General features: G+C 47.9%; 1 protein-coding gene across 1 annotated transcript; it reads left to right on the top strand.

Annotated features, from left to right (window-relative positions):
* The first annotated feature begins 799 nt into the window (after positions 1-799).
* Nr1i2 (nuclear receptor subfamily 1 group I member 2) lies at positions 800-27,218 on the top strand. Its single transcript, XM_052158966.1, has 9 exons — positions 800-929; positions 13,875-14,090; positions 20,766-20,899; positions 21,178-21,365; positions 22,005-22,279; positions 23,910-24,052; positions 24,196-24,312; positions 24,520-24,625; positions 25,806-27,218. Exons 2-9 carry the CDS (start codon positions 13,903-13,905, stop codon positions 25,948-25,950), a joined length of 1,296 nt encoding a protein of 431 aa, XP_052014926.1. The 5' UTR covers positions 800-929; positions 13,875-13,902; the 3' UTR covers positions 25,951-27,218.
* Positions 27,219-27,693: the final 475 nt, after the last annotated feature.

Genomic DNA, 27,693 nt, shown 5'->3' on the forward strand with positions numbered 1-27,693 from the left:
CGTTCATCTTACTGATTTGTCGATTTTTTGAGACACAGTCTCTCTCTTGCTCCATGCCTCTCAGGGATTTTGGAATTCTCAGTGTAGACGCTCTAAGACCCCCCAAAACCAAGGGAGCCCCAGCACCCCACGCCTCGGAAAGCGACATCCAAATCACTCTTGAGAAACGGTCTCGATGCAATAGCATGAGGATTTCTTTATTCCAGAATTCTGGGTTCCACAGTCATACACCGCGCAGGGTTAGAGGACTGTGGACCCCGAGAGCAGAATTGCAACAGCTTTTATAAGTTTAAGTTTACAACAAAGCCCACAAATCACAAACCAATTATTCCTTAGCATCGAGAGCCCACATAGTGCTGACCAATCAATTTGTACTCTATAATTTTTAGACCAATTAATTTAAATTATCGGAGCCCTCGCTCAGTGGACCAGTTAGTTTCCTATTGGAGTCTATAGCTGTGTGAACTCCTGGATAGAGGTAATGGCTGTAAGCAGTTTACAGAAGCAAGATAAGCTTAGCTCATTTCCTGTAACCTTGTGGGGCCAGTATCACCTATTCAAGGCCTTTTTGTCTAGCTCTGAACAAAGGGCAGGCTCTGGACTGTGACCTTTTACCTAGTTTCTAACAAAAAGCTCAAAGAGCGGGCTCTGGAATATGAAGTGTTTGGGGTTCCTTAGAAGGCTGGAGATAGGCTGTATTATTTTTTATCCTTTCAACGCCAACCCATAATCCTCACTGCCTTAGCATCCTGAGTGCTAAAATTACAAGGACTGCTCCACCAAGCCAGCCTAGCGTGGTTTTCCTGGTGTGGGATTCCCCACACAGTGTCAGCTTCTCGCGTGGTAGCTGACTGAGGGCCCGTTAGCAGAGCTGATGAATTTTTCCTCCCAAAGACTCCTGATTCAGAAGTTGGCTTGTGGCTGGGATGGTGAGTACACAGGACAGCAAAGGGCCCGGAGAAGAGTAAAATGCAGATTCCCCCGGTGACCCTTCGTTTGGACATGATCCCAGCGAGCCTCCCAGCAGACAGGTTCTTCAGGGTCAGACAGCCCGGCCTTCTTGAGACTGGGGAAGGGAGCAGGACGGAGCAGGGTGAAAAGCCCCTGAGGAGCGGATGTGCTGTTAGTTTAATCAACCTCTCATTCTGACTTGTTCCGCCTGCCCAGGCAGCTGGGTCTCCCTCACTTATTGTGCCCAAACTGCAGCTTGTGGCCATTTTGCTGATTCTTCCCTGGCTTTTTGTGCCAACCAACTGCCTCTCTTTTTGTCTCATACTGCCTTAAGGAGTTCATCGTCATTCCGGGTTCTCTTTACCCACATTTTCCTCTCTCTCTCTCTCTCTCTCTCTCTCTCTCTCTCTCTCTCTCTCTCTCTCTCTCCCTCCCCCTCTCCCCCTTCCCCACTCTCTCTCCCCCCATCTCTCTTCCTCTCCCTCTCCCTCTCCCTCTCCCTCTCCCTCCCTCTCTCCTGCTCTCCCTGCCCCCCCCCCCCCCGCATCCCCCCATCTCTCTTCCTCTTTCCATCTCCTCCTCTCCAGGATCTCACTATGTAGCCTTGGCTAACCTGGACCTCACTACATAGGCCAGGCTGGCCTGGAATTCACAAGAGCTCCTCCTGCCTCTGCCTCCCGAGTGTGGACAGTAAAGGTGCACACCATTAGGCTACCCTGCCATCTCAGCACTCTCTGCAGGCATTCGAGGTCTTGAAATTTCATTCTGTTCCAGCACTGGGTGACCAGCCTCTTCTCCACTGGCCGTTCCTTGTCTAAGGTTTGTCTCCGCCTCCTATCTAACAGGGATTGGCTATTCGCTCAGTCTCTGATAAACTTCCAACTTAATCTGTGGAACCAGATAAGGAATCTTTCTCGAACAGAAGACCCTACTTGCCTTGGCTGTCTGGGCTTCCTGCCTGAGGGCGTGGCCACGTTAGTGCAGGGCTCCCCTTTGCCCTCCTATACTTTCTAAATATTTAGCTCCAAAGGTTCCCCGTCAAGCTCCCTTCCTCCCTTTTACTTTCCCCCGGACTCTGTCCTTTTCCATGTGTCACTCTGCAGGGACAAGTTTTGTTCTCTCTCTCTCTCTCTCCCTCTCTCTCTCTCTCTCTCTTTCTGTTTGTGTGTATGTCTTTGACTCAGTCTCTGTCTCTTTATCTCTGTCTCTTTGTTTCTGTCTCTCTTTCTCTGTGTCTCCGTCTCTGTCTCTCTCTCTGTCTGACTTCCTGTGTCTCTATCTTTGTCTCTGTGTCTCTGTTTCTGTCTCTCTGTCTCTCTTTGTCTCTCTGTCTCTGTTTATGTTTCTCTGCCTCTGTCTCTCTTTATCTCTGTCTCTATGTTTCTGTCTCTGTCTCTGTGTCTCTGTCTCTCTCTCACTCTGTCTCTGTCTCTGTCTCTGTCTCTGTCTCTCTCTCTCACACACACACACACATCTGTCCTGAACCACGGAGTCCTCTGAGATCACTGAAGCATTCACACAGATGTGCTGCACACACTGCGCCAACCTCTGTGGGTCCATGGACTTGAGTCAGGGTCTCGATGGCCCAGAGCTCAATCTAAACTTCACTGAGGCCCCTTTCCCAGATCCAAGAGCACTGCCTGCCCAGGTCCCCGTGCTAAGCTGCCTTCTAATCCCTGTCCTTCTCTTTGTTGGCCACAGCCCAGAGCAACTTCCCTCCTAATCCTTCCAGGTGGCTTCTGCACCCTTGTTCTTCAGTGCCGCTTTAAAAGGCTCTCCCTTCCCCCATTGCTACATCTGTCAGGCACGGATGTATCAGTGAGGGTTCACAGCTGCGGTCTCAGTCCTGATGTCTCACACTCTGTGTCTATCTGTGCCAATATCACGGCGTGGATAAGGGGAGCTTCATAGCCAGAAAAGTCCAAGTCCTGCGCATGCGTCTCTTTTACATTACTCTGGTGGCTCTGGGTATTCACTGGTTCATAGAGTACAACATTTTTCTCTATGCTGTTCTTTCTGTCCAATTTATTTGTCACACATCACTGTTCTTTTTTTTTTAAAGTTTTTCTTGTTTCAATATTTGAACCAACGTAGGCATGATTTTTTTAAATTATTTTTTAATCTAAACCTTTTTTTTCATATATTTTGATCATGTTTTCTCTATCTTCCAACTCCTCCCAGATCATCTTCTCCTCCCTATCCACCCAACTTTAAATTCTCTCTCTCTCTCTCTCTCTCTCTCTCTCTCTCTCTCTCTCTCTCTCTCTCTCTCTCTCTCTCTCATCACAAATATAAAAATAAGAACAAACAAACTGTGGAATTTGTTTCATGTTGGCCAACCACTCCTGAGAATCTGGCTGCCCTGGAGTGAGGTTGCTACACCCTTTCTCATTTGCCAACAAGTAACAATTTCCAACAGCTTCTTGATTAGTGCTGGGACCCTGTCTCTCCTTCCCCCTCTCAGTGCTGGGACTCTGTCTCTCCTTCCCCCTCTCAGTGCTGGGACTCTGTCTCTCCTTCCCCCTCTCAGTGCTGGGACCCTGTCTCTCCTTCCTCCTCTCAGTGCTGGGACCCAGTCTGGTTTGAGCATGTGCAGGTCTTGTATCTGCTGCCACAGTCACTGTTAGTTCCTGTGTGTAATCCTTCCTTGTTCCTGTCATGTTTCTCTGGGGTCATCCACCACCCCTGACTCTTAGAATCTTTCTGTTGTTTCTTCCAAATAGATTTCTGAGCCTTGAGAGGAGGGTCTTGATCAACACATTCCACCTAGAACTGAGTAATCGGAAGTCTCTCACTCCTTGTATATTGTCCAGTTGTGGGTCTCTGGCAATTCCCATCTACTGCAAAACAAATCTCCTAGAATGAGGGTTGAGCAAACAACTGATCCAGACAGCAGCGTGCCACTTAGGAGCCTTCACTGCTGTTCCCTCAGTAGAATGGCAGCATTAGGTTTGCCCGTAGGCCTGTGACCTACCTGGTCTCAGTTCCTTGGCTGCTTTAGCAGGAAGGCATGAGCTCCATCGTTCCGTGCTGGGCTATTTTCTCTCATCACTGTACATCAAGTATCTCTCCGCTCAGACGTGGATATTTGCAGGCCTGTCCTTTAACCCTTGTTTTGACCTTCACACTAAGTTCTCCTGAGATGTCCTGGGATGAATTATGAGTTGGAATTCACACATATACACACACACACACACACACACACACACACACACCAGAACAAAAAGGCATCCTTTCACTGAAAGCCACTGAAAACTGTTTTTCTTTTTGCTGACTGCATGACTTCTTCTTCCTTTTTTTAAAGATTTATTTATTATATGTAAGTACACTGTAGCTGTCTTCAGACACACCAGAAGAAGGCATCAGATCTCATTATGAATGGTTGTGAGCCACCATGTGGTTGCTGGGATTTGAACTCAGGACCTTCAGAAGAGCAGTCAGTGCTCTTAACCACTGAGCCATCTCTCCAGCCCCTGACTGCATGACTTCTTGGCTACTAAATTCTTATTTATCACTGTGGTGGTTTGAATATGGTTGGCCCATGGGACATAGCACTGTTAGGAGGTGTGGCCTTGTTGGGGGAGGGGTGTCACTGGGGGTGTAGGCTCAAGTCTGTCTGGCTAGTGTGGCATCAAGGCCTCCTTCTGGCTGCGTGTGGAAGACAATCTCCTTCTGGGTGCCTTCAGATCAAGATGTAGAACTCTCGACTCCTCCAGTGACATGTCTGCCTGCGTGCTGCCACGCTGATAGTGGACTCAACCTTTGAAACTGTAAACCAGTCCCAATTAAATGTTTGCCTTTGTAGAGGTTGCCTTGGTCATGGTGTCCCTTCACAGCAATAGAACAGTGACTGCTAAGACAATCACCTTAGTTCGATTTACTGTAGCTGTGGTGAAGCACTCACCCAAGACAACTCAGTTCACGGCCTACCCGCCATCACAGAGGAAGGTCAGGCAGGCACTGCAGCCGAGGCCACAGAGAAATGCTGTTTACCAGCTTGCCCTTCGTAGCTTGTCTTTCTCATATGACCCATGGCCTCGGGGCCTCGGGGCCTCCGCAGTTCAGTCCACAACCTGCTGAAGGACCATGCTGAGTGTGTTCCCTCTGAGGCTCTTCAGAGGTGACCTGAGACTAAATCAAAGCTTGATACTTAGTAAAAGAAAATGCTTCTAACAGAGAAAGATAGGAAGGCTGAGAACTACAGAATGAGCAACACACCATTCTGTGGTTTGAATAGGAACGTCCCCGTAGGCTCCTTGTTTTGAATGCTTGTTACTGAATAAGGATTAGGAGGTATGTACTTATTGGAGAAATTACGTCACTGGGGGTGGGCTTTGGGCTTTCAAATGCTCAAGCCAGAGTCACTGTCTCCTGCTGCCCGAGGACCCAGATGTCTAGACTGATCACTTACTTCTCCAGCACCATGTCTGCCTCTGTGCCACCATTCTTCCCACCATGATAAGAGACTACACGCTTAACCTGTCTCTTCGCAGCAACAGAACACTGACTAGGACACGTGGGAATGAGGCCTGGGGAAACTGAGGTTCCTCTTGACATCTGGCCATCTGTTTACAATACCCTCATCTTGTAAACATAATTTGTGGCTTTTCATCCAATGGTATTTGTTTTATGAAATTTGGTACGCTTGAGTTTCATGTATATACATTTTGAATTTTGATATCCTCTTGACTACTCTCTTCTTCTTCTTCTTCTTCTTCTTCTTCTTCTTCTTCCTCCTCCTCCTCCTCCTCCTCCTCCTCCTCCTCCTCCTCCTCCTCTTCCTCCTCCTCCTCTTCCTCTTCTTCTTCCTCTTCTTCTTCCTCCTCCTTTTCCTCCTCCCCTTCCTCCTCCTCCTTCCTTTCTCTTCCTCGTCTTCCTTTTCTTCTTCCACAACTTTTTCTTCTATCTTTTTTTGGGGGGCTAGGGTTTTTCTATGGAGCCCTGCCTGACTGTTCTGGAACTCACTCTATAGACTAGGTTGGCCTTGAACTCAAAAATGTATCTCCTCTCTCTCCCAAACACTGGGATTAAAGGTATGCACCACCACCACCTGGCTTGCTTTACCTCTTCTGATTAGTTTTGGTTTAAAGTTTATTTTTTTAGCACAGTGATGCTTGCTTCTTTCCTGGTTCCATCACTTGAAATATCTTCTTCTATACTTTAACTTAAGGTAGTGTCTGTCAGTGCTGAGGTTATGTGTCCTGTAGACAGCAAAATGTTGGGTTCTGTTTTCTAATTCATAATGCTAGTTGGTGTCATTTGATTGAGGAACTGAAACCGTCAACTAAGAAGGTTAATGAAAGGTGTGATGATTCTTATCATGTTGTTGATTTTGTGGGGTTTTTCTTTGGTCTCTTTTGCTTAATAACTATGCAGGCAAATTTTTCCCCTTTAGGTCTCTTAGATGCTATTATAATTTTTCTTCCTTCATGCTCAATCTGAAGTATTCCTTCCACTGTCTTCTATAGGGATGGTTTCATGGTCATCAGTCCTTTTAGCCTCCTTTACCATAAGAATTTTTTCTTTCCCCTTTAGTCATGACTGATAACTGCTGCACACACTAGTTGGGGCTTTTCTGTCTCTTTTCAGAACCTGAAATACATTGCTCTGGCCGTCTGGATTCTAAAGCTTCCATCGAAAAGTTAACTGTGAAAAATGGCGAAGAGGTCTGTGTTTGAGGCTGGTGTGAGAATGCTCACACCCTCCAACATCCACAAAACAGCCCTCATCCCCAAGTACTTTTGGGTACTGGAGTGTGTGTGTGTGTGTGTGTGTGTGCGCATGTGTGGTATGCATGTTTGTGCATGTGTATGCTGTTTGTGTGTTTCTGTGTGTATGCTCATGTGTGGTGTACATTGTGTGGGTGTGTATGTTGTTTGTGTGTGTGTTTCTGTGTGTGCATATATGTGGTATTCCCAGTGGAATGAGTGCCCACTGAGTGTTTTATTTCCCTGTATTAAGTGGTTGGTACCACTGAAGTTCCTACACAGACTTCATTATTGCTTAAAAGAGATTACATGACCTACGAAAATAAGCAGCTTTAGAGTATATGCCCCATAATTCTTATCTCAGGACTAGCTGGAGTATTTACACAGCAACATTTCCTCTTAGGTTTTTATCTGGTCTCTGCTTCTTCCAGGCAGCTTGGGTGCCTCTGCTTTTTCAAGATGTCTGTGAAGGGACTCTAGCCAGCCTGAGCACAGCAAACACAGCTCTGGCAGGCCTTGCCCTTCCACTCTGCCTTGCCAAAAACCATTAGATTGCATTCCTAAAGCTAGCTACAAAGGTCTACTCCCTTATTTGGCCACTTTCTCCTCCTGAATCTGACTACTAAAGTCCTGCTATCAAAGTATTGAAGTCCAGCAATCAAAAGTCCTCTTTGGCTCACCCAATTAACATGTCCAATTAAAATTACAATTAAATACCTAATCATGACACGGTGTACCCTTTGAACCTTTATAAACTGTTCTCTGCCTATTGCCATGCCTGCCTCCTCTCTATCCAGAGGCAGGCCTTTTTGTGCGGACAAATATCCCTTCCCCCTCTCCCTTGCTCCCGCCTTCTTGTCCCTTGTCCTGTATCTCCTATATTTGTCTTTTACTCCCTGCCCTTTGACCCTCTGGGGCAAATAAATCTCCTTAGTGCTGAGAACATGGTGTTGGGGTGTCTTGTGCTGCACTGGTCCCTTCAGCCTGGGCTTGTCTGAGGAGACTCTCCACTGTCTTTACTGTTTAGTTTCTCTCATGAAGGGTGGGGCCTAGTGAGTCTTGTCAGTTTCAGGGACTTTGGGGAGCTATGTTGAGTTTTCCACTGTCTTGATGAGTCTCCCTGCAGGATGAGGTGTTTCAGTCTCAGATGAAAATGACGTAATACCTGAGACAATCAAGTAATGCCAACACTATTTCCTACTAGAAGTGACACTTGGATGTCACCACAGCACTTTGTGATTGTAAAAGTCCCTGGCTTTCCACAGTAAGTCTGTACGACTTCCCAGAGGATTCCTGAAATGTCTGTAGTCTTGTTAGTCATTTTTTAACAAAGAATTGTATTGCACATGGTTAGAACAGTGTGCTGCCTGCTAAGGCTACTGCTGACTTATTACACTTACCTCTTGGTTTTATAAAATGTATCCAGATTTAAAATGATAACTTTGTTTTATGTGTAAAAAAGTTTTATGAGACAAAAAGAAAGAAATATCTGTTGACCCTTCTTTTACAGCTTTCAATACCCTATCTTTGTTTTAATGTTTTAACTGCAATATGATGTGAGGTTTTTCTTTTCAGGTCCATTTCCTGTTCTGTAAACCTCTTACCTAGACAGGCATCTCTTTCCATAGACTTGGTTATGTTTCTTCTATGATTTTATTGAAAATATTTTCTCTGCCTTTGGCATGGAATTATTCTTCTAAGCCTTTAATTCAAAGGTTTGGTCTTTTCATGGTGCCCCAAAGATCTTCTATGTTCCACTCATGCAGTTTATTTTACTTTTTAAAAATTTTTCTTTATCATTGGTGATCCAATCCCTGTGCCTTGTCATTCTGACGTCAACATGACCTAGTCTCTTGCTGAGACTTTCCATTAAGCCTTTTGCTTGCCTCATTCAGTTTTCCATTCCCAGCTTCATTTTCTTCCCTGTTTCTATCTTCTTACTGAATTCTGTGTTCAGATCCCGGGTTGCCTTCTTCATTCGTTCGTCTGTTCGTTTGTCTTCTCTGGAATTTATTCAGGAATTTATTTCTGTCCTCTTTAACTTCATTCTGGTGTCTTTGAATTCTTTCAAGAATATTTACGACTCTTCTTTTGAGCTCCTTGTCTGGAATTCTATGTAAACTGTTCTTAAAGTTTCTTACTTTTTCTTTGGAGGAGACATGCCATCTTGGGTTTTTATGCCTGTGGCTTTACAATGGGAGTTGTGCCGCCTTTACTGTGTTAGGTTGGGTTTTACTGCTGTGAGCGGACACCATGACCAAGGCAACTCTTGGGTAAACCCAGGGTAATATTTCACTGGGGCTGGCTTACCGGTTCAGAGGTTCAGTCCATTATCACCATGGAAGGAGGCATGGCAGCGTGCAGGCAGGCATGGTGCAGCAGGAGCTGAGAGTTCCTCCTCTCTATCTGAAGGCCTCTAGCAGAAGACTGGCTCTCACGTGGTTAGGAGGAAAGCCTCATTACGCACCCCGGACACACTTCCTCCAACAAGGCCACACCTCTTAATAGTGTCACTCCCTGGACCACACATATGTAGATCCACTTTGTGACTCTTGTTTTGCGTTTCTTTGAGTCTTTGCTTGATGCTAACCCTTCATTGGTTAGGCTCAGCTGGGGTATTTGAAGTTCAGTCTTGGGGTTGATACTTTATAGGAAAGGGGTCCCCAGATTGGATAGGAGAAGGTGTGGTCTCTGACATCACAAGTGGGTTCCCTATGTGCATTGGTCAGAGATGGGTGTGGGTTGTCAGGGTTGTTAAGGTGGTAGCCTCTGACCTGAGATGTGAACCAGTGCTTTAAGCAGGTACTGAATTGTTGGGAGCTGGGACACAAGTAGAGTCACTAATATTAGGAGTAGGCAGTTATGCCACAATTCCTAAGAGGGCAGAGATGAGGGCGGCAAAGGGCGCTGGGGTATGTATGACCTCTGACCTAGGAAGTAGAAAGTGCTCTGTACAGGTGATGGGAAGGTTAGAGGGGGAGGGAGGCACAGGTGTGGTCTCTAATCTGGGGCATTAGCTCTGTTCAGATGCTGAGATGTTGGGGTGTAAGACACCAGAGGCCTCTCATGTGGGAGATGCTGTATGGCCATGGGTCCTGAGATACTGAGGGCTGGGATGCCAGAGTATAGAAGATGTAGTCTCAGACCTGGGGAGGCACTGCCAAATGGGTCTTGGGGCACTGGGTGCTAAGATATCGGTGACCAGAAACCTGGCAGTGAGCATCACTTGGTTTCTGATGCTCTGGGCACAGGTTCCATGTGGGTTCTGATGCATCTGTGGTTAGGCTGCTGGAGGGAGGGAGACATGGCTCTCATCTCAGTAACAGAAGGTCTCATCCAGGTCCCGAGATCCAGGACAGGGAGTCACCTGTGGGTCCTGAAGGGGTAGAGCTTAAGTCTGTAGAATGAGGGAGATGAAACGTCTGCCCTGGCACGTGAGCTCCACCTGGCTCTTGAGGCACTGGGTAGCAAACTCCTAAGTCCTGGGATGCTGGGAGCCGGGATGACTAAGGAAGGGAGGCAGAGATCCTAACCTGGGGTGCAAACTCTGCTCAGATCCTGCGATGCTGAGAACAGTCTCCATCCTGGAGAGCTGGGAGCTGGCGTGCTAGCAGGACAGAGAAATGGCCTCTTACCTGCCAACTAGGCTCCACTGAGGTCCTGAGGCAGTAGGAAATGCACTTCTGTCCTGAAAGGCCAGGGTTAGAGGATGCCGGAGGAAGGATGATGTGGGCCCCTAATCTGGCCAACTAGCTCTGTAGGAAATGAGCTCACATCTCTCCTGAGCAGCTGGGGGCTGCTGAGGGGAAGGAGATGTGACCTCCAATCATGGGAGGGAACTCCATTCCGGTCCCATGGTGCTGGGGGATTAAAAAACCTTCTTTGGAGAAAAGTCTATTCAGATAATTAATGCAGTCTTTCCCCCAGTCCCTGCCCCCCTTGTGTTCCAGTTTGAAAAGGATCTCTTTGTAAATTTGGGAGGATGCCAGGCGTAATATGCTGTTACAGCAAGCTCTCGGTCTCCTTTCGTCTGGTGTATAACTTTTTCTCTATTTTGTGTTGTATTCCTTACACAGTCTGGATGTTAAACCACTGTCAGATAAACAGTCTGCAAATGTTCTCTCCTCTTCTGAAATCTTTCTTTTCTGCCCTCTGGCCTTGCCTTCCAGGAGGAAGAAGGAGGGGAGGGACACATTCTCCTTGGCTTATCATACGGAAGATGGCGGATGGGCTGGGAGGGTCTGAACCGCTGGGGCCATAGCTTTTGGAAAGGGAAAGTCCGTTTACCTGGGAACCTTTCACAGCTGACTCAGCTGAATTGGGGGATAGGCGACTTTACCTCCTCAAGGTTAGCTGGTCTTTGAGCAGGGCCATAGTTAGCCTCCACTGTCAACCTGACACAAACCTACATTTACTTGGAAAGAGGGGACTGGTGGGTCAGGACTGATGGAGGCAACTTGGACATAGAAGAAAGAGGGATTTGGAGGGTTGGAAAAAGAAGCTTTGGGGATGGGGGATTCCTGTGAGTCCATTCCCCTGAGGCCTCCAAGCAGTAAATACCAATAGAGGTACTTATATGCTGATGCTCTTATCAGAAGTTTGCAGGATCCTAACAGCCCACAGGTGTTAACTGTCAAGTCAGCTTGATTTTTGGGCAGTCGGGTAATTAACCCTTCAGAAACCTCACCCGAAGAATTGCTTCCGCCACATTGACCTGCAGGGCATTTTCCTTATTGCCCTCTGTGGGCAAGTCATCTCTGGGCAGGGCAGGGCTGGGCAGGGCAGGGCCTGGGCTATGAGAAAAAGACAGCTGACCATGAACTTGGGAGCGGAGACAGTAAGCAGCCCTCCTTCAGGGTTTCTGCTTCAGGTCTTGCCCTGAGGTCCTGCCCTGCCCCCCTTGATGATGGACTTACCTCTGAGATAAGCCCCCTCCTCCTCTGGACTGCTTGGTGATCTTGCGGCAGTGGGAAGAAACAGAGGGAAGGAGACTCTGTCTGCCCTTTTACCCCACCTCCCTCCTCAGGCTTTTTATCTCCTCCTCTCCTCCTAGCCTCCTTAGGAGAAGTTCAAAATGACTGCACTGGGGGAAGAGGCGGCTCTGACACTCTGGTGTGGGGAGGTTTCCCCATGCCAGAGCCTTCTCTTATATTTTTTCAGAGTGCCCAAGATTTTAGATTTAGGGGTCCTGACTTCTTCTTTGTATCTGTCTGCATTTTCTGCCTGTGAAAAGAGGGGTCCCTCAGGTGAGTCAGGAGGGGTCAGGAGATCTACCTGTGCTGGCTCAGAGCCCTGCCATCTTGTGGACGGGAACATAACCTGTCCCTCTTCCATCCCTGACTACAACCCAACTCTGCTGGACCAGAGCAGAAGAATAGCACAGTTTTGAGAGTATCATAAATGCCTATAAATAGTTTTTTATCATCTGGGGTGTAAGTGTACCTCATGTATGTGACAGCCCTATTTAACCAGAGCGTTATATTATATAACGCTTAGTACCATTTATTTAAAATAGATCGTCTATTAGTAATGAATTAATGTTTGGCGATAATTTTTTTATTCTGGTAGCAAAATTAGCCCATTTCTAGGTTGAAAAAAAGTGAGTATATGTGTTAATACATACATAGAGCAAATCCCAAACACCATGCAGTCCACCCCACTCCAGGTTTTCGAGACAGGGTTTCTCTGTGTAGCCCTGGCTGTCCTGGAACTCACTCTGTAGACCAGGCTGGCCTCGAACACAGAAATCTGCCTGCCTCTGCCTCCTCCTCCAGTGCTGGAACTAAAGGCGTGCACCACCACCTCCTGCCTAAAACTAATCTTTGAAATTTACATTTAAGTTTTCCTAGCAAAGAAGAATAAAAAATTTCTCGGTATTTATGAAATGCAACCTACCCACCTAACCATCCTTCAAGAACAAGATACTAGCTCTCTCTTTTGTAAGCCCTGGACAAAGATTTTTTTTTCCTCAAAATTAGCATCTGAAAGCAGCAGACCCTAACCACCATCCTGTAAGGTCAATATGAACATTTCAAATATTTAGCATTTTAGTTATGCTTGAGAAGTGCAGTGTGGCCAGTTTTTCATCAGTTTCAAATTCTATAGTTGAATGTTATTCAACTGGCGGTAGTTCCTCTTTGCCTGTTATCCCAGCTCTGCTACTCATTTTGTCGACTATCCACTGAGCAACCTCCTACCAGTGAGCTCATGACTTACCATGACTTACCTTCCTTCTTGTGGAGAGCTACAGTCTATCTCAATGGCAGAGATACACTCAGTGTCTTCTCTCTGTGTTCTAGGCAGAGATACACTCAGTGTCTTCTCTCTGTGTTCTAAATTGGTTGACAGAACCAATTGGTTCAAAAGACCAACACACTTACCATTTCCTGTCATGTGGCAGATGCCTAGCTAACTCAAAGGAATTTCCAAATAGACAAAATTTGCCACATGGATGGCATACTAATCCGTATGTCTCCATAAAACACCAAAGAGTTCAGAAAAACTTCCAGGCCAAATGGAATGCCCAAGGTACACTGATCAGAGAACACTTATCAAGGGTTAATATTTCTTGAGAATTAAAATCAGAGGTTTTTTCCCCTCTGTTGTTTGTTTGTTTGTTTTTGTTTTTTTTTTTAAAGATCTGATATTGGCTGGAGTGGGGAGATTTAAGAAAGAAAATTAGATCCTTGGAATGCAATGATTCCTGCGGTGGGGTTCTGCTCTGCTCTCATGGTTTGTTTGTTATTCAGTTGAAAACCTTTTTTGTTTTTGGCATCACCTTTTTCTCTCTGTGTGGAATGCTGGGCTACAACATACCCAAAAGGCTATAATCTTCCCAAGATCTCTCCAGTCCCAGAAATAATATTAAATCCCAATCTTTCCCATGAGTTTGATAGCCCTTGATCAACTTAGGACCCCTTCAATCCATTCAGTACCTCCATAATCCAATCCAGACAGCACCTTCTCCTCTCATTTCTTCCTTCTGTAACAAGCTCTTTCCCACATTCTGGCTTACATTTTCTGTCTAGGGCCCCTACTGTGCTCAAAAATGCCATGGTCACATTTTTCTTAACAATTCAAATAATCACCGACACGTTCCCCAGGGGATGTTAGGTCCATCCAGCATCAATCCCAAATGTGAGTCCCACTCAGGAGGAAGAGTGTCCCCAGCATCTCCCTGAACAGACCTTTCATTCTGTGTTCTTTCCGTTCTAGTCCAGGACACACAGATGTAAACCTGGAGATGAGACCTGAGGAGAGCTGGGGCCGGGTTGGCCTTGTCCAATGTGAAGAAGTAGATTCTGCCCTGGAAGAGCCCATCAACGTAGATGAGGAAGATGGCGGTCTCCAGATCTGCCGCGTATGTGGGGACAAGGCTAATGGCTACCACTTCAATGTCATGACGTGTGAAGGATGCAAGGGATTTTTCAGGTACGATCACCCACCAACCGTCTTGCACTTTCCCGTATTGACACAGGTCACATCTAACTTGGGATTTTCCATTAACTTTCTGGACAATGTCTGTAGGCCTCAGCTTGATCTGATGTCTGAGGTCATTTGTTGCACCCAAAGACTACCCTCCCAACTATTCCAAGAGAGCTATGTATACTTCAGAGGAATCCTCACCTTCAAGGCTTCCTTCATCTGCCACCCAGGAAAGGATCATTGCCATTATGTTAACACTTTGTTCCTCTATGTGTTCTTGAGTAAAATAAAAGGTCAGTAAAAATAAATAAGTAAAACAAAAAATATAAAAGGCAAGTATTCAAATCACTCTTATAGTATACTTGTTAAGAAAGGAATGGCATAAAGTAAGTCAAAACTAAGATAATTCCATCTAGAAACAGATTTAAAAAAAAAAAAAAAAACACCAAAAGAAATTTTAGAAAACTAAACCAAACTGATTCAAAAGAGAGAGAAAAAAAGTCCTACTTCACAGCAGGTTAGGTTTGTACAAAAGGTTTACCATCGTCCAGATGAAGAATAGAAAGACCAGTGACAGTTCAGCAGAGCCACCTTCAGCACTGGGACTCAGATCCAAGGTGGGAGAGAAGGCAGGAGCATGGAAAGAAAGAACTCACCGTCAGAAACAGAGAAGGTCTACAGTTCTCCCCTAGAGGCCACACTTATGACATTTGTGTATTTCCAAGACAGCAGCTGTTGCGTCACTTTTCCTGGGGAGACATCAACAAACATCTGTTCACTACAGACAGGCTATCAGCAACACACCAAGCACTTATTCTACCCAAGTCTAGTTTGGAGAACCAACGGATCTACATTATTCTTAAGTCCTTGGGTGGCGCAGGCAGATGCAGCCCCGAGAGGCCACTCAGGCCCCAGTGATGACACATTTCCGGGTGGGGACTGTTTCGATCCACAGGACCCCCTTCCTTCAGCTCTTACATTCTTCCCCACTCTGAAAAGTTCCCTGAGTCATGGAATGGATGATATGCATATCTGATTATCTTCTTTCACTGCCATATAAGCATTGGGCCTCCAAGCAGTAGCAACAGCTATCAGTAATTTGAATGGTTATGAATCTTTAAAGTAATCACTGCAAAAGGATTCAACAACTGGGGTTGACAGTAAGCAGTGGTCTGTGGGCACAAACACGTTTAGGAAGTTTAGAACTAGAAGCTTTCTGCTGCTGTGATAGAACACCATGACCAAAAGCAACTTGAGGAGGAGAAGTTTTATTTGGTTTACATGTCCAAGTCAGTTCATTACGAAGAGAAGTCCGGGCAGAAAATCAAGGAAGAAATATAAAGGCATAAAGTAAGAACGGAAGCAGAATCATTGGAGGCATACTGCATTCTGGCTTGTTCCTCCTAGCTTGCTTTTCTTATGCAACCGAGAACCACTTGTCCAGCGGTGGTGAGGCTACCCACCGTGGGCTGGGCCCTTCCATATTAGCCATTAATCAAGAAAATGCTCCACAGACTTGCCTACAGGCCAATTCAGTTTTCTCAATTCAGGTGTCTTTTCCCAGATAATTCTAGTTTGTCTTAAGTTGATGAATCAAAACTACCCAAAATAAAAACAAAGAGAATTAACCAGAATAAAACTGGCAGGCATACCATACTTGTTTAACAAAACAATAGCAGTCACCTTCAAATGAGACCTATACTCTCTCTAGTTGTAAGATTTTGCCCTGGATTATAGTACTAAAGAAGTATTCCCTCCTATGGAGCTGGCCATAAATCCAATAGAAAAGATATTGATTGCATCCATAACAGTTGGGCCACTACTGCACTGGCTGGCCTATGGGGTTTTACTGCTGTGAACAGATACCATGACTAAGGCAACTCTTATAAGGACAACATTTAATTGGGGCTAGCTTACAGGTTCAGAGGTTCAGTCCATTATCATCAAAGTGGGAGCATGGCAGCATCCAGGCAGGCATGATGCAGGCAAATCTGAGAGTTCTACATCTTCATCTGAAGTCTGCTAGTAGAAGACTGACTTCCAGGCACCTGAAATGAGGGTCTTATAGCCCATAACCACAGTGATACACCTAATCCAACCAGGTCACATATACTCCAAGGCCATACCTTCTAATAGTGCCACTCCCTGGGCTGAGCATATCCAATCCTTAACATCTGCCATGCTTGTTGCATAGCACACAGTGTCTTAAGTGAGTAGGACTATCAGCAACAATTCTCTTCCTGTGGCTTGCATAGCACTTTCCAATATGGCGCAAGCCAGTCAAGAACAAGCTTTCAGTTCAGTGCCAGCTCGATTTCTCCACATTTACAATTAAAGCATGCAGTGTATTCCAGTGGGAATTTACCATCTAATCCTACCATGTAAGACTGCAATAGTCTATGGTATGCAGGGTCTACCTGGTCAGAAAAGTGTAATGAGGTAACCCACGTCTAGCACTGAGATTTTCATTCACTAATTGTATGACCCCTGGGAGCGTGCGCACGCACACACACACACATACACATATACACACACACACACACACACAGAGAGAGAGAGAGAGAGAGAGAGAGAAAGAGAGAGAGAGAGAGAGAGAGAGAGAGAGAGAGAGAGAGAGAGAGAGAACCTTTTGTTTTTACTCTTTAACCTCTGCTTTAATAACTCATTCTTTAAATCCGCTCAGTTCCTATAGGGTTAGGAGGCAGGTAGAAGTGCCATTGAATCTGGTTGCCTTCAACCCAGTTTTTTACATCATGACCTACAAAATATTCTTGTCAATTCCTTGGGAAAGCCAACACATATCACTGAGATTTATAAGAGACCCCGAAGAGAAGCGTCACTCATTGTTTATTTGCATGGAAAGGCTTGGGAGAGGCCTGTGGCTGTGTCCACACAGGGGAGACCATTTTTCATAAGCATAGGCCCTGTGCTCTGTCAGCCCGATATGAGATAGGTCGAATGGCTTCAGTTACATACTTGCACCATCAGTAGCATCCATCTGTTGGGGCCACGATTGGGGATAAGCCTTACATGTTTGTTCTGCACTATACAGAATATCAGAAGACCTCATGAGAATACGATGACCTTTATCTAACTCTTAGCCTTTGCTAGCTGCCCTCTGGCCAGACTGTATATGAATCAAACGAGCAACCTCTACCGGGACCTGGGGGCAGATGGCCTGGATTTGGGTAAGGCCATCTGCGTTCTGCTTTCTGAGGTGACTCAATGGGATGTGGGTGCTCATGGAAAACTATGAGGGGCTCTGACTTTCATTGAATGTTCTTACATAGTTCCTTCCACATCTGTTTGTCATCATTGTGGCCAAACCAACAACTGCCTGTCTCATGCTTAATTCTCCCAGTAATCGTTCCCACTCACTGCTCCATGGTCGTCCAGTCCCCATATCCATGGGGACTTCAGCTGGTGATAGCAAGGCATGGGATGGACACATGAACCACTCCCTCAAGAGCTGACATTCCTCATATGGCTTTTGCCTCAGAGAAATGAGGCTCAGTCGCTCCACGTCTAGCTCACCCAGAAGGTGACCAGCTACTCACACATCCCACAGCCGCGGAAGCCAGAGTGTAGGAGGCTCTTTCACCCCTTAAGTCTTTCTCAGGTCACTCAGCTCCAAGGCACTGCGTTTCCTGATCATGTTTCCTGTGGTGGGCCATTATCAAGGACTCTTAGTGCTGAATCATGGGATTTCTCTCTTCCTCTGTATTAAAGGTCGACCTGAAGAAGGTCTTCTATCATTCCTATCTTGTCTTTCTCCCTTTTATAGTCTGATTCTCTCCATGGCTTCTCAGTTTTGGGATCCTAGGAAGAGCTCTTTCTTTCTCAGGTGTCTTCCCAGGTGTGAGGGATGACAAGCCAAATGCCGCCCCTTCCTCTCTTTGCCCCCATTTCCCACCTGTTGGGGTAGACAATGTGAAGGTGCACTTGTGTGTACCTTCCCAATATACATCCTCCTTTTCCAATAGAGTTTGCTGGTCCATTATCAGATTGCAGAGTGTCCCCATATTTGAGTGTCAGACCCCATTCACCAAGGGGATTTGTCATTCTGTACCAATTTAAAGAAAAACGACTACCCTGGGGTCCTCCCCCAAGGATGGAGGACTCAGCCTAAGCTGCATCTCTCATCACGCTCTTCAGGGGCCATGCAATTGCTCCTCCTGCACACACTTTGGTTCCTTGGTACCCATGTGTCACGTGACTTTCTGGGGGGGGGGGAGACCTAGACAACTACGTACCTCAGGTAGGGCAGTGGGGAAGAGATCAAAGAAATGATTCCACAGAGGTCTAGCTTGGTGAACCGGTGAGTTTCTTGGAGACACTTGGCTGAGGGGTTAATTGCAGGACCGTGGCTGACTTGGGTGGGGCAGCACTGAGGGGTCTTCCTCCAGAGTGGACGGCAGATGACACATGAGGATGCAGCGTCAATGAGGTTTCCCTGAACCCACCAGAGTCTCCTCTGCCCCAGGAATTGCTTATTGCTTATATAACTTTGGGGAGAGGGATCTTTGGACTCTAGTTTTGTGAGCTTAAGTTGAGTCTTTTGAGTCCTCCCTTTGTCCCCCTAGGGTGGAAGGTCCCAGCCTAATGTGGCAGCGCCCCCCCCCCAGAGTTTTTGTTAGTGATAAGTCTTGAATGGGAATGAATGTTCAAACCAAGGCCCTATCCTGCAATTACAAAGATGTGGCGCTGGTCATCCTGTGGGGAGGAGTCAACAGGGTTTGACCCTCACGGGAGAGCTTCTGGTCCTCAGTGATTCCAAAGGGGCAAAGCAGCAAGCTCTGGGTTATGACCACTGGGTCAGTGTCCCCAGATTCCTGACTTTGGGGATAATTTGGTTTTAGGGTCACTTGGGGGATTGATCTCAGGTCACTTGGGGATGACTTTGGACAGGATAGGTCCAAAGGCACACATTGATCCAGGGAGACATGATCATGGACTGCATGGGCTACAGTGGAGTAACAGCCATCAGCAGTGCCAGGCCACGTCCAGTCACAAGTCACAGAACACTTGGACCAACTCCTGGGACAACAAGGGAGTGGTGGAATGGATAGATATGACGAAGCTGAGTTGCCGAGCCTGCATTTTTCTCTTCTGGAGAAACTAAGAGCTCTGGTCACAGTCTGGCTCTACTTGGAAAAGCATAGCGCCAGGAAACCCAGGCAGTACAAAGGATACTTATCCCAGGGACACACACACACAAAAAAAAATCTGGTCCAGAAGACACCACTGTATCATGCAGGTTAGAGCTGACTTCAGCCTACTCCTGAATCAGTAGCAAAGAACACTGGCTAAATTGATGAGCTGAGCATGTACCACACCTGAAGGCAGGTTCTGGTTCTTCAAGCCAGAAAAGCTGGCTTCTATAGGGACTGCTCCCGGGGTGGGAATCCACCCCATCTGGGCGCCATCCCGGCATACCAGGAGGGAGCTGAGGCATCTGTGCTTGGGAACTTGGTTTCTTATCCAGCAAACTTGTCCCTTATCAAACTTTGCTTGGTCAAGAAAAGTTTGTCACTTACCTGGAGGTCAGGTGATGACCGATCTCCTTCACTGGGCCGGGGGGTGGGGGGGGGGTGACAGATGAATAATATCACAGGGTCGGTTTTGAAAACCATGTCTTTAAAGCTATATGAGACATGTAGGCCAGCATCTGATACATGGCTTGCTTCTGGTGAACACCAGTCTCCTTCGGCCATTCTGGGGCACTTGGGGGTGGCATCAGGGGCCTCCTATCTAGGTCTGCAAAGGTGAGAGTGTGACATCCGTGGTAATACTCCCAGGCCGATGGGACAGTCTGAGTCCGAAACAGCGGCCAGGCACAGCGAGCCCAGTCTCAGGCCTGGAGCTCCCAGCATCCCTCTGTTTCTGTTTCTATTCTTCCAACCCAGCATCCCCTCATTTCCCACACTGCTGGACAGGCCAGAGGCCAGAGCCAAGGCATCACTTGGGTCATCCAGATGTGGAGATGAAGGACAACCAAGTCAGGGCAGCAATGGAGGACTTTGGTGGGAAACTCAGGGTGGCTGAGCTGTGAAGAATGGTCGGACTGGGATTTCTGACTCAGTTATAGCCTGTCTGCAGGTGCCTCTCTACAAAGGCCAGTGGCCGGCCCTTCAGGACCCTTCAGGCTGGTGACAAAGAAGCCCCCCCCCTTACATACATACATATTCTACAGAACTCCAATCTCCCCATCCCAGGCCAATCGGAGCTGGAGAAGGACAGGGCCTTATAGTTAAGAAGCTGATGGGGGTGCGGGGCAGGAGCAATGCATGAAAGGCACAGATTTTCTCTGGCTTCCTTTCCCAAGGAGAAACACAGAACCCATCTCCATGGATACTACAAGGATACTTCCTATGAGGAAGGATGGGAGGTATTTTAGAAAAAGGCCTGGAGCCTGCTTTTGACTTGTTCTAGAAAGAGACTCTGGGGCTATAGGTGCCCGTGAAAAGCACACGTCTCATTTTCTGCAGAAATATCTCAGAAAGACTCCTCTTTTGAGTCCTTGACCTTGAAGTAGAGTACCAATCTACACCTGCCCCATGATATCCCTGGTGTGCGCTCCCTGCTGCTGGCACGGGCTGGAGAGTCAGGTCGCATGGCCTGGAGTCCTGGCCCAGCTGAGAGCCCCTTGCAGACTCCTTGATGCTCTGTCTCGTCCCACAGAAGGGCCATGAAACGCAACGTCCGGCTGAGGTGCCCCTTCCGCAAGGGGACCTGCGAGATCACCCGGAAGACACGACGGCAGTGCCAGGCCTGCCGTTTGCGCAAGTGCCTGGAGAGTGGCATGAAGAAAGAGAGTGAGTGGACTGGGTTGGGGGGTGTGGGGTGTGGCGGGGAGGGGGGGGTCGCTTGCCAGAGAGCGCCTGAGAGCATGCGCATTGTGAGCCTGTGACTGACTTACACCAGGTCTCTGCTACCGGAAGTGTGGTGGGAGATGCAGGTCAGGGCCGTGTCCTCTCCTTCCTCTCCAGCTGTCCCCAGTCATAACTGCAGTCCTGGTGGAGTATGGAGGTTGGGGGAGGGGGATAACCCTGCCGCGGCACATATGCTGAGTCCTCTTTGTTAACACGCACAGTGATCATGTCCGATGCCGCTGTGGAGCAGAGGCGGGCCTTGATCAAGAGGAAGAAGAGGGAAAAGATTGAGGCGCCCCCGCCTGGAGGCCAGGGGCTGACTGAAGAACAGCAGGCGCTGATCCAGGAGCTGATGGACGCACAGATGCAAACCTTTGACACAACTTTCTCCCACTTCAAGGATTTCCGGGTAGGGGGCTTAGAGCTGTGACCACATCCATGGGTATCTTGTGGTCAGAGGCATCAGGATACCCTGAGAACTTGCTAGAAAAGTATCCTGCTCCCAACCTCAAACTCGGGGATGGGAAATCTTTTGGTGATTTCCCAGCCGACTGTCCTCAGCCGGTAGGAACTGGGTTAAGATTAAGTAGAGGCAGGGATGTTGCCCACACTGAGATGTGAGAATAGGCAGGGGGAGAAGGGGTATGGACTTCCTGTTGGCTACCTCTGCCTTTGCTCCCAGTGCCAGCCCCCCACTCCACTCCCCCCAAAATGGTAACAAGTAGCTCAGGTGATTGGACTAGCAAAGAAGAATGGTCTAGCCTCAGAATGTGAATTTCCATCTACAGCTGCCAAACAGAGGGATGCTCAGAGTACACTGTGAAAAAGATCCTTCGCACTGACCAGGCAGGGATATGATTACATTAATTCATAGAACATCATGTGTCAGGAGACAACCCGAGAGAAGAAACGTGGGTTATGTGTATACATGGATGCACACGTGTGTGTACACGCCTGTGATCACGTGACTGCAGCTGATCACCTGCAGCCTATGTGGGGACTTGTCTATAACAACACACTGCCCCTCCTCTCTTTGCTTTCATCCCAGCTGCCTGCAGTATTTCACAGTGACTGTGAGCTTCCAGAGTTTCTGCAGGCCTCGCTGTTGGAAGACCCTGCCACATGGAATCAAATCATGAAAGACAGTGTTCCAATGAAGATCTCTCTGCAGCTGCGCGGAGAAGATGGCAGCATCTGGAACTACCAACCCCCTTCCAAGAGCGACGGGAAAGAGATCATCCCCCTTCTGCCACACCTGGCCGATGTGTCAACCTACATGTTCAAGGGCGTTATCAACTTCGCCAAAGTCATATCCTACTTCAGGTAGGTCTTGGGGGCTGAGCAGACGGACGTAGAAAGGAAGAGGAGATGGTGAAGGTCACAACGAATCTGCAATGAATCCCTGTGAACTTGGGAGAAACTGGCACCAAAAGACCTTCTGTTGTCCCTGCCCCTGGGGGACCGTTGCCTATTCCTCAGTGGCTTCGCTGCTGCGGGCTTGACAGCCCTCCCGTTTTGGAATGGGAGTTGATTGTGCCAACTTTGTAGGGCTGCTGTATGAAATAATAAACATCTGAAGATTGGTACATGCTGGTCATCAGACCTTCCTAAACCCCATTAGGAGAGAAACCGTGACTGGAACTTTTCAGAGTAAAAGTTAAGTTGGCAGGAAAAGAGAGAGACCCACAGAGAGACACCATTAAGTAGGCCCTGGGAAGGTGGATGGTCCTGTAATCTGACAGACCACCCCCCCCCCCAGAGCTGGACATGGAGTCCATGGCAAATGGTGTCAACAAGAGAACCAGGAACCTGCTGGAGCAATGGAAACCACTCCTCCGTGAGATGTAGGCTACAGTGCCAGGGATAATGCTAGGGGTATTTGTACCTGAGTCTTCCACCTTGCCCGGCCTAGCCTGTTCAAGTGGGGTTGAATCACACATGCAAGGAACACATCGTCAGGCAGAGAGCAGATAATTGGAGTGGACCACGAGGCTGTCATTACTGGAGAGAAACAGTGGGGAACATGTATGTGTTAAATTTAACATCAGGTAGCAGACATTCCTAGTGCACGGCATGACATGCGTAGAAGGATTCTGCTCTATAGAAACACTTCTGGGAAGGGAAGAAACTACTTGACCTGAAAACTCAACAGGACTTACTTCAAGGGGCAATCATTCCAGATAGGCAAACAGAGACAAAAGCTTATGAGGCTTAGTCAGGGTTTCTCTTCCTGCACAAACATCATGACCAAGAAGCAAGTTGGGGAGGAAAGGGTTTATTGAGCTTACAGTTCCACGTTGCAGTTCATCACTAAAGGAAGTCAGGACTGGAACTCAAGCAGGTCAGGAAGCAGGAGCTGATGCAGAGGCCATGGAGGGATGTTCCTTACTGGCTTGCTTCCACTGGCTTGCTCAGCCTGCTCTCTTATAGAACCCAAGAGCACCAGCCCAGATATGGTACCACCCACAAGGGGCCCTCCCCCCTTGATCACTAATTGAGAAAATGCCCCACAGCTGGATCTCATGGAGGCACTTCCCCAACTGAAGCTCCTTTCTCTGTGATAACTCCAGCTTGTGTCAAGTTGACACACAAAACCAGCCAGTGCAGAGGCTAACAAGGAAGAACCAAGACATTAAGAACCAAGACATTAAGTGTTGGTTAGAGGCTGTGTAGGGCCTTAGAAGAGATGGGGGGAAGGTGGGGTGGACACAAAGCTAAGAGAGCATGGTGAGCTGCTGGAGGTAGGGGAGAGAAGACCTCGGTGGGTGGAGTAACCTGTTGGCCCTGGGTAATGAGGGAGCGAGATTGGGGGCGACCTGGAAGGAACAGCACCCTCAGAAGGAGACTGCTCCATCTCTCTTTCCTCCAACTTTTGGCTTATGAGCTAGGGACTGGTGCCAGCCTCTGGGCAGCCTACCTAGGGGCTGTCAACCCCTCCTGTCCTTGCTGCCAGGGAACTGCCTATTGAGGACCAGATCTCCCTGCTGAAGGGGGCCACTTTTGAGATGTGCATCCTGAGGTCCAACACGATGTTCGACATGGAAACGGGAACCTTGGAGTGCGGTCGGCTGGCCTACTACTTCGAAGACCCTGATGGTGCCCAGGAGATGCCTGGCAGAGGGAGGGAGATGACCGCCAAGAGAGACTGGGGGATGGAGGGAGAGAGTTCAGTGAGGGACGCCTGGGTTCTTGGGTCAGGTTCCTGAGGTGCTGGCTGCCCACCCTATGCTCACCCACAGGTGGCTTCCAGAAACTTCTGCTGGACCCACTGATGAAATTCCACTGCATGCTGAAGAAGCTACAGCTGCACAAGGAGGAGTATGTGCTGATGCAGGCCATCTCCCTCTTCTCCCCAGGTGATGGCTTTTCCCAGCTGCTGGGTCCCTCCAGGGCTCTGCAGGAGGCAGCAGCGCCTTTTTCTGTCACCCCAGGGAAGGTCTCAATCATTAGCCTTGCTTCCTTTGGTGGGGTGGCTGGCCAGAACATCTCTCCTGGGCTGGACTGAACCTTCCTTCACTCTGCTCTGACCTGCCGGAGCCACCATGCCTTTTCTCCCCTCTCAGATCGTCCTGGAGTGGTTCAGCGCAGCGTGGTAGATCAGCTGCAGGAGCGATTTGCCCTCACCCTGAAGGCCTACATTGAGTGTAATCGGCCATATCCTGCTCACAGGTGAGGATGAGCTGGGAGAGGCAGATATGAGGTGGTCCTTCCTGTCCCCTTACAAGGGCCTGCTGTGCCTGAGGCAGCTTCTGATGACCAAAGGCTCTGGGACTGTTTTGTGACCTCTACTAAGACTTCAGGCAGGAGCCTAGCTCAGGGTTACTTGTCTACCCAAGGCTTTCTGCATGACTGTCATCAGGATGTGGGAAGAACCTGATTCTACTGTCTTTTCTGTAGGGCTTCCTAACAAAGGCCAGTCTTAAGCACAATGATGGTAAAAATAGTGATAGCATTCACAGTGGCAGTATATCTATATACTATATATCCTTATTGTAGATAGATATATAGTATGTAGTATATCTATTGATTGGGAAGGGTCAGCTCGGGGGCCAAGAAGTTTATATATAACCTATAGCCTTCAAAACGCTCTCCTGAGGGAGGTACCCACACCTTGCAAGGGAGCCACATTACTGCCCTGGGTTCCATAGGGTGGACGGGGAGCTCGGCAGCTAGAGGACTGTCAAAGGGCCAACTTGTCACTCGAAACAGCCTGCTTGCGGCTTGGCACGGATGGACAAGATTTCCCGTGCCATCACCAGTCCTTAGATTCCTGTATTTAAAGTCCCAGGCTTTGAAGGTTAAGGCCATTTGGGGGTTTTACACAGTGTGGGAGCCAGTGTAAGACTCGATGCGCCAATCTTCACCTGGCCTGCTCTTTCTTTCCTTCAGTTACTTCCTGTGAGGAGGCTTGGGTGCTAACTTCCTTACCTATCATGGGGAAGCTAAAGTAACTGTGTGTGAGAGGGGAGAGAGAGGGGGAGGGAAAAGGAGAGGGATGGGGAGGGAAAGGGAGAGGGAGGGAGATATAGAGGGGGAAGGAAGGTGGGAGGAAGGGAGGGAGGGAAGGACTCCAGCTTGGAGGTCCTAGCTGTAGTCCTACCTGTAAAGACCTTAACCAATGTGATGACTCCCCTGGCCTCTAAGTTAACCTGCAAGGTCTCAATTTTCTCCAGGGGTCTCTGTGTCTAGGGACTCAAGTCGATGGGCCTGCTCATGGATAGGCTGAAGGAATCCCAACCATCCCGCTGAGCTGTTCTGAGCTAGAACTTGCGTACTCTCAGGATGGGTCCATTCGGTAGGATGGCGAGGGGCAGCCTGACACCCCAACATCTTCTCTGACCACCTACAGGTTCCTCTTCCTGAAGATCATGGCCGTCCTCACTGAGCTGCGGAGCATCAATGCCCAGCAAACCCAGCAGCTGCTACGCATCCAAGATTCGCACCCATTTGCCACGCCCCTTATGTGCGAGTTATTTAGCAGCACAGATGGCTGAGTGGCTGGCCCTGAGTGGAGACCTCATGGGGCAGCCAGACCAAGGCATTCTGAATTGCCACTTCTAGGGCTTGACAGATTGACACACTGATAGCCCACGGGCCCTCTGGCTAGCATTTCTCAGGAGAAAGACAATGGGAGCCCCCAAGTTCAGCCTGTGGAAAGTGCTGGCCTATGAGTTAGACAACCTTTGTGGTTGGGAATAAACCTCCAAATCCCATTAAATTCTCAGGTGTTAGGTGGGAAAGGAGGGACCAGGTCAGGCCATGTAACAGTGTACCCCCGTACCCCACACGTGCCCACCCCAAGCTGCTTGTGCACTCCAGGATGTGAGCCGACCTTCAGGTTCACAGGTGTCACTGCTGAATGCTAGCAGCTCACCATGTCCTTCTTCTGGACATAGCGGTCAAGTTCCTGCATTGGCCAAACACATTGTAAATCACTAACAATGGGACCAGCTGTGTGTGTGGGGGGGTGGGGTTTCACAGAGTGGACTCAGATGTGGATCCTGACCTCAGACTTTAAGAAGATAATGCTTAAATATCGGTTAATAGCTTGTAAAACCTTTTTTGTAACAACTCATGTGAGCCAAAGAAAGGGCATGCGACACACAGCCGAGCAGCTTTGTGTGGGGTCTGAGCGGCACTGGGGTTTTGTGGGTCACTGGGAGCCAAGGAAAGGGTCCCAAATGCCGGAAGTGTGTGGAGGACGGGGTGAACACTATGGCCGCGGGGACCTGCTCGTGACATGGTGGGGGTAGGTCTGCACCCCCATCTGACCAGACTCTGGCTTGCTCTCCAGGTGTGACTTATGACAAAGCTATATCCCCAGAACCCGCGTGTATGGCAGCGTCGGCCTCCTTTTATAACAGTTTGTAGGGTTGTCTGTGCCTTTCCCAAGCTCCACCTTCATTTCACATGCAGTGCTCCATGCTTGAGAACTCAGCAAGGATGATCCCAGGTTTATTGCCAGATCAAGACAAGAGGACTTCCATAAGGAAATTTGGGGTAGAGATAGAAACCATTTGAAAAAAAAATATTTGTTTTATTTTTGCATGTGTATGTGTGTCCACTTGTGTGGGTGATGGGAGGGGGTCAGCCGAGGGTGCTGCATCCCCCAAAGTTGTTGTAGTTACAGGCAGTTGGGAGCCACCGATGTGGATGCTCAGAACTGAACTCCGATGCTCCGGAAAAGCAGCAAATGTTCTTAAACAGCCAAGTCATCTATCCAACCCTACATTATCTGGAGAGGAAAAAAAAGTGAGAATGAGAAAATAGAAATTAAAACAGAACTGGGTGAGGCTGAGGTAACAGCACATTGTTCAGAATAGTCCAGAAGAACAGTGAGACCCTATCTCACAAAACAAAAAACCCAGAGTGCCTCCATCCCCAAAACGAAACGATATCACACACACACACACACACACACACACACACACACACACACACACACGAGTCATTTACTACTTATTTCAGTGCCACCTTTTACAAATCTGACAATCTGCTGGTAGAACATAAAAGTGAATTAATCACTTGCTTTGTGCTTATTACATATAAAAATATATACATATAATAATGCAAAATGCAGTAACTGAAGTTTATATATTTGGTTACAAAAGAAGCTGAAAGTAACTAAATTTTAGCAAACAGATAATTACTTAACTCTAGCCATCTTACAAGTGGGCCAAACTGTAATAGCATCCGACCAACAGAAGCCAAAGAAGCAAGCATATTCCTTGCTCCAG

This window comes from Apodemus sylvaticus, chromosome 15 (assembly GCF_947179515.1).
Source record: "Apodemus sylvaticus chromosome 15, mApoSyl1.1, whole genome shotgun sequence".
NCBI classification, from domain to species: domain Eukaryota; kingdom Metazoa; phylum Chordata; class Mammalia; order Rodentia; family Muridae; genus Apodemus; species Apodemus sylvaticus.

Coding starts and splice junctions, on each gene's coding strand:
- Nr1i2 (XM_052158966.1), top strand. CDS start 13,903: ATGAGACCTGAGGAGAGCTGGGGCCGGGTTGGCCTTGTCCAATGTGAA. Junction 24,313..24,519: donor CATCTCCCTCTTCTCCCCAG/GTGATGGCTTTT, acceptor CTCCCCTCTCAG/ATCGTCCTGGAGTGGTTCAG. Junction 24,626..25,805: donor CGGCCATATCCTGCTCACAG/GTGAGGATGAGC, acceptor GACCACCTACAG/GTTCCTCTTCCTGAAGATCA.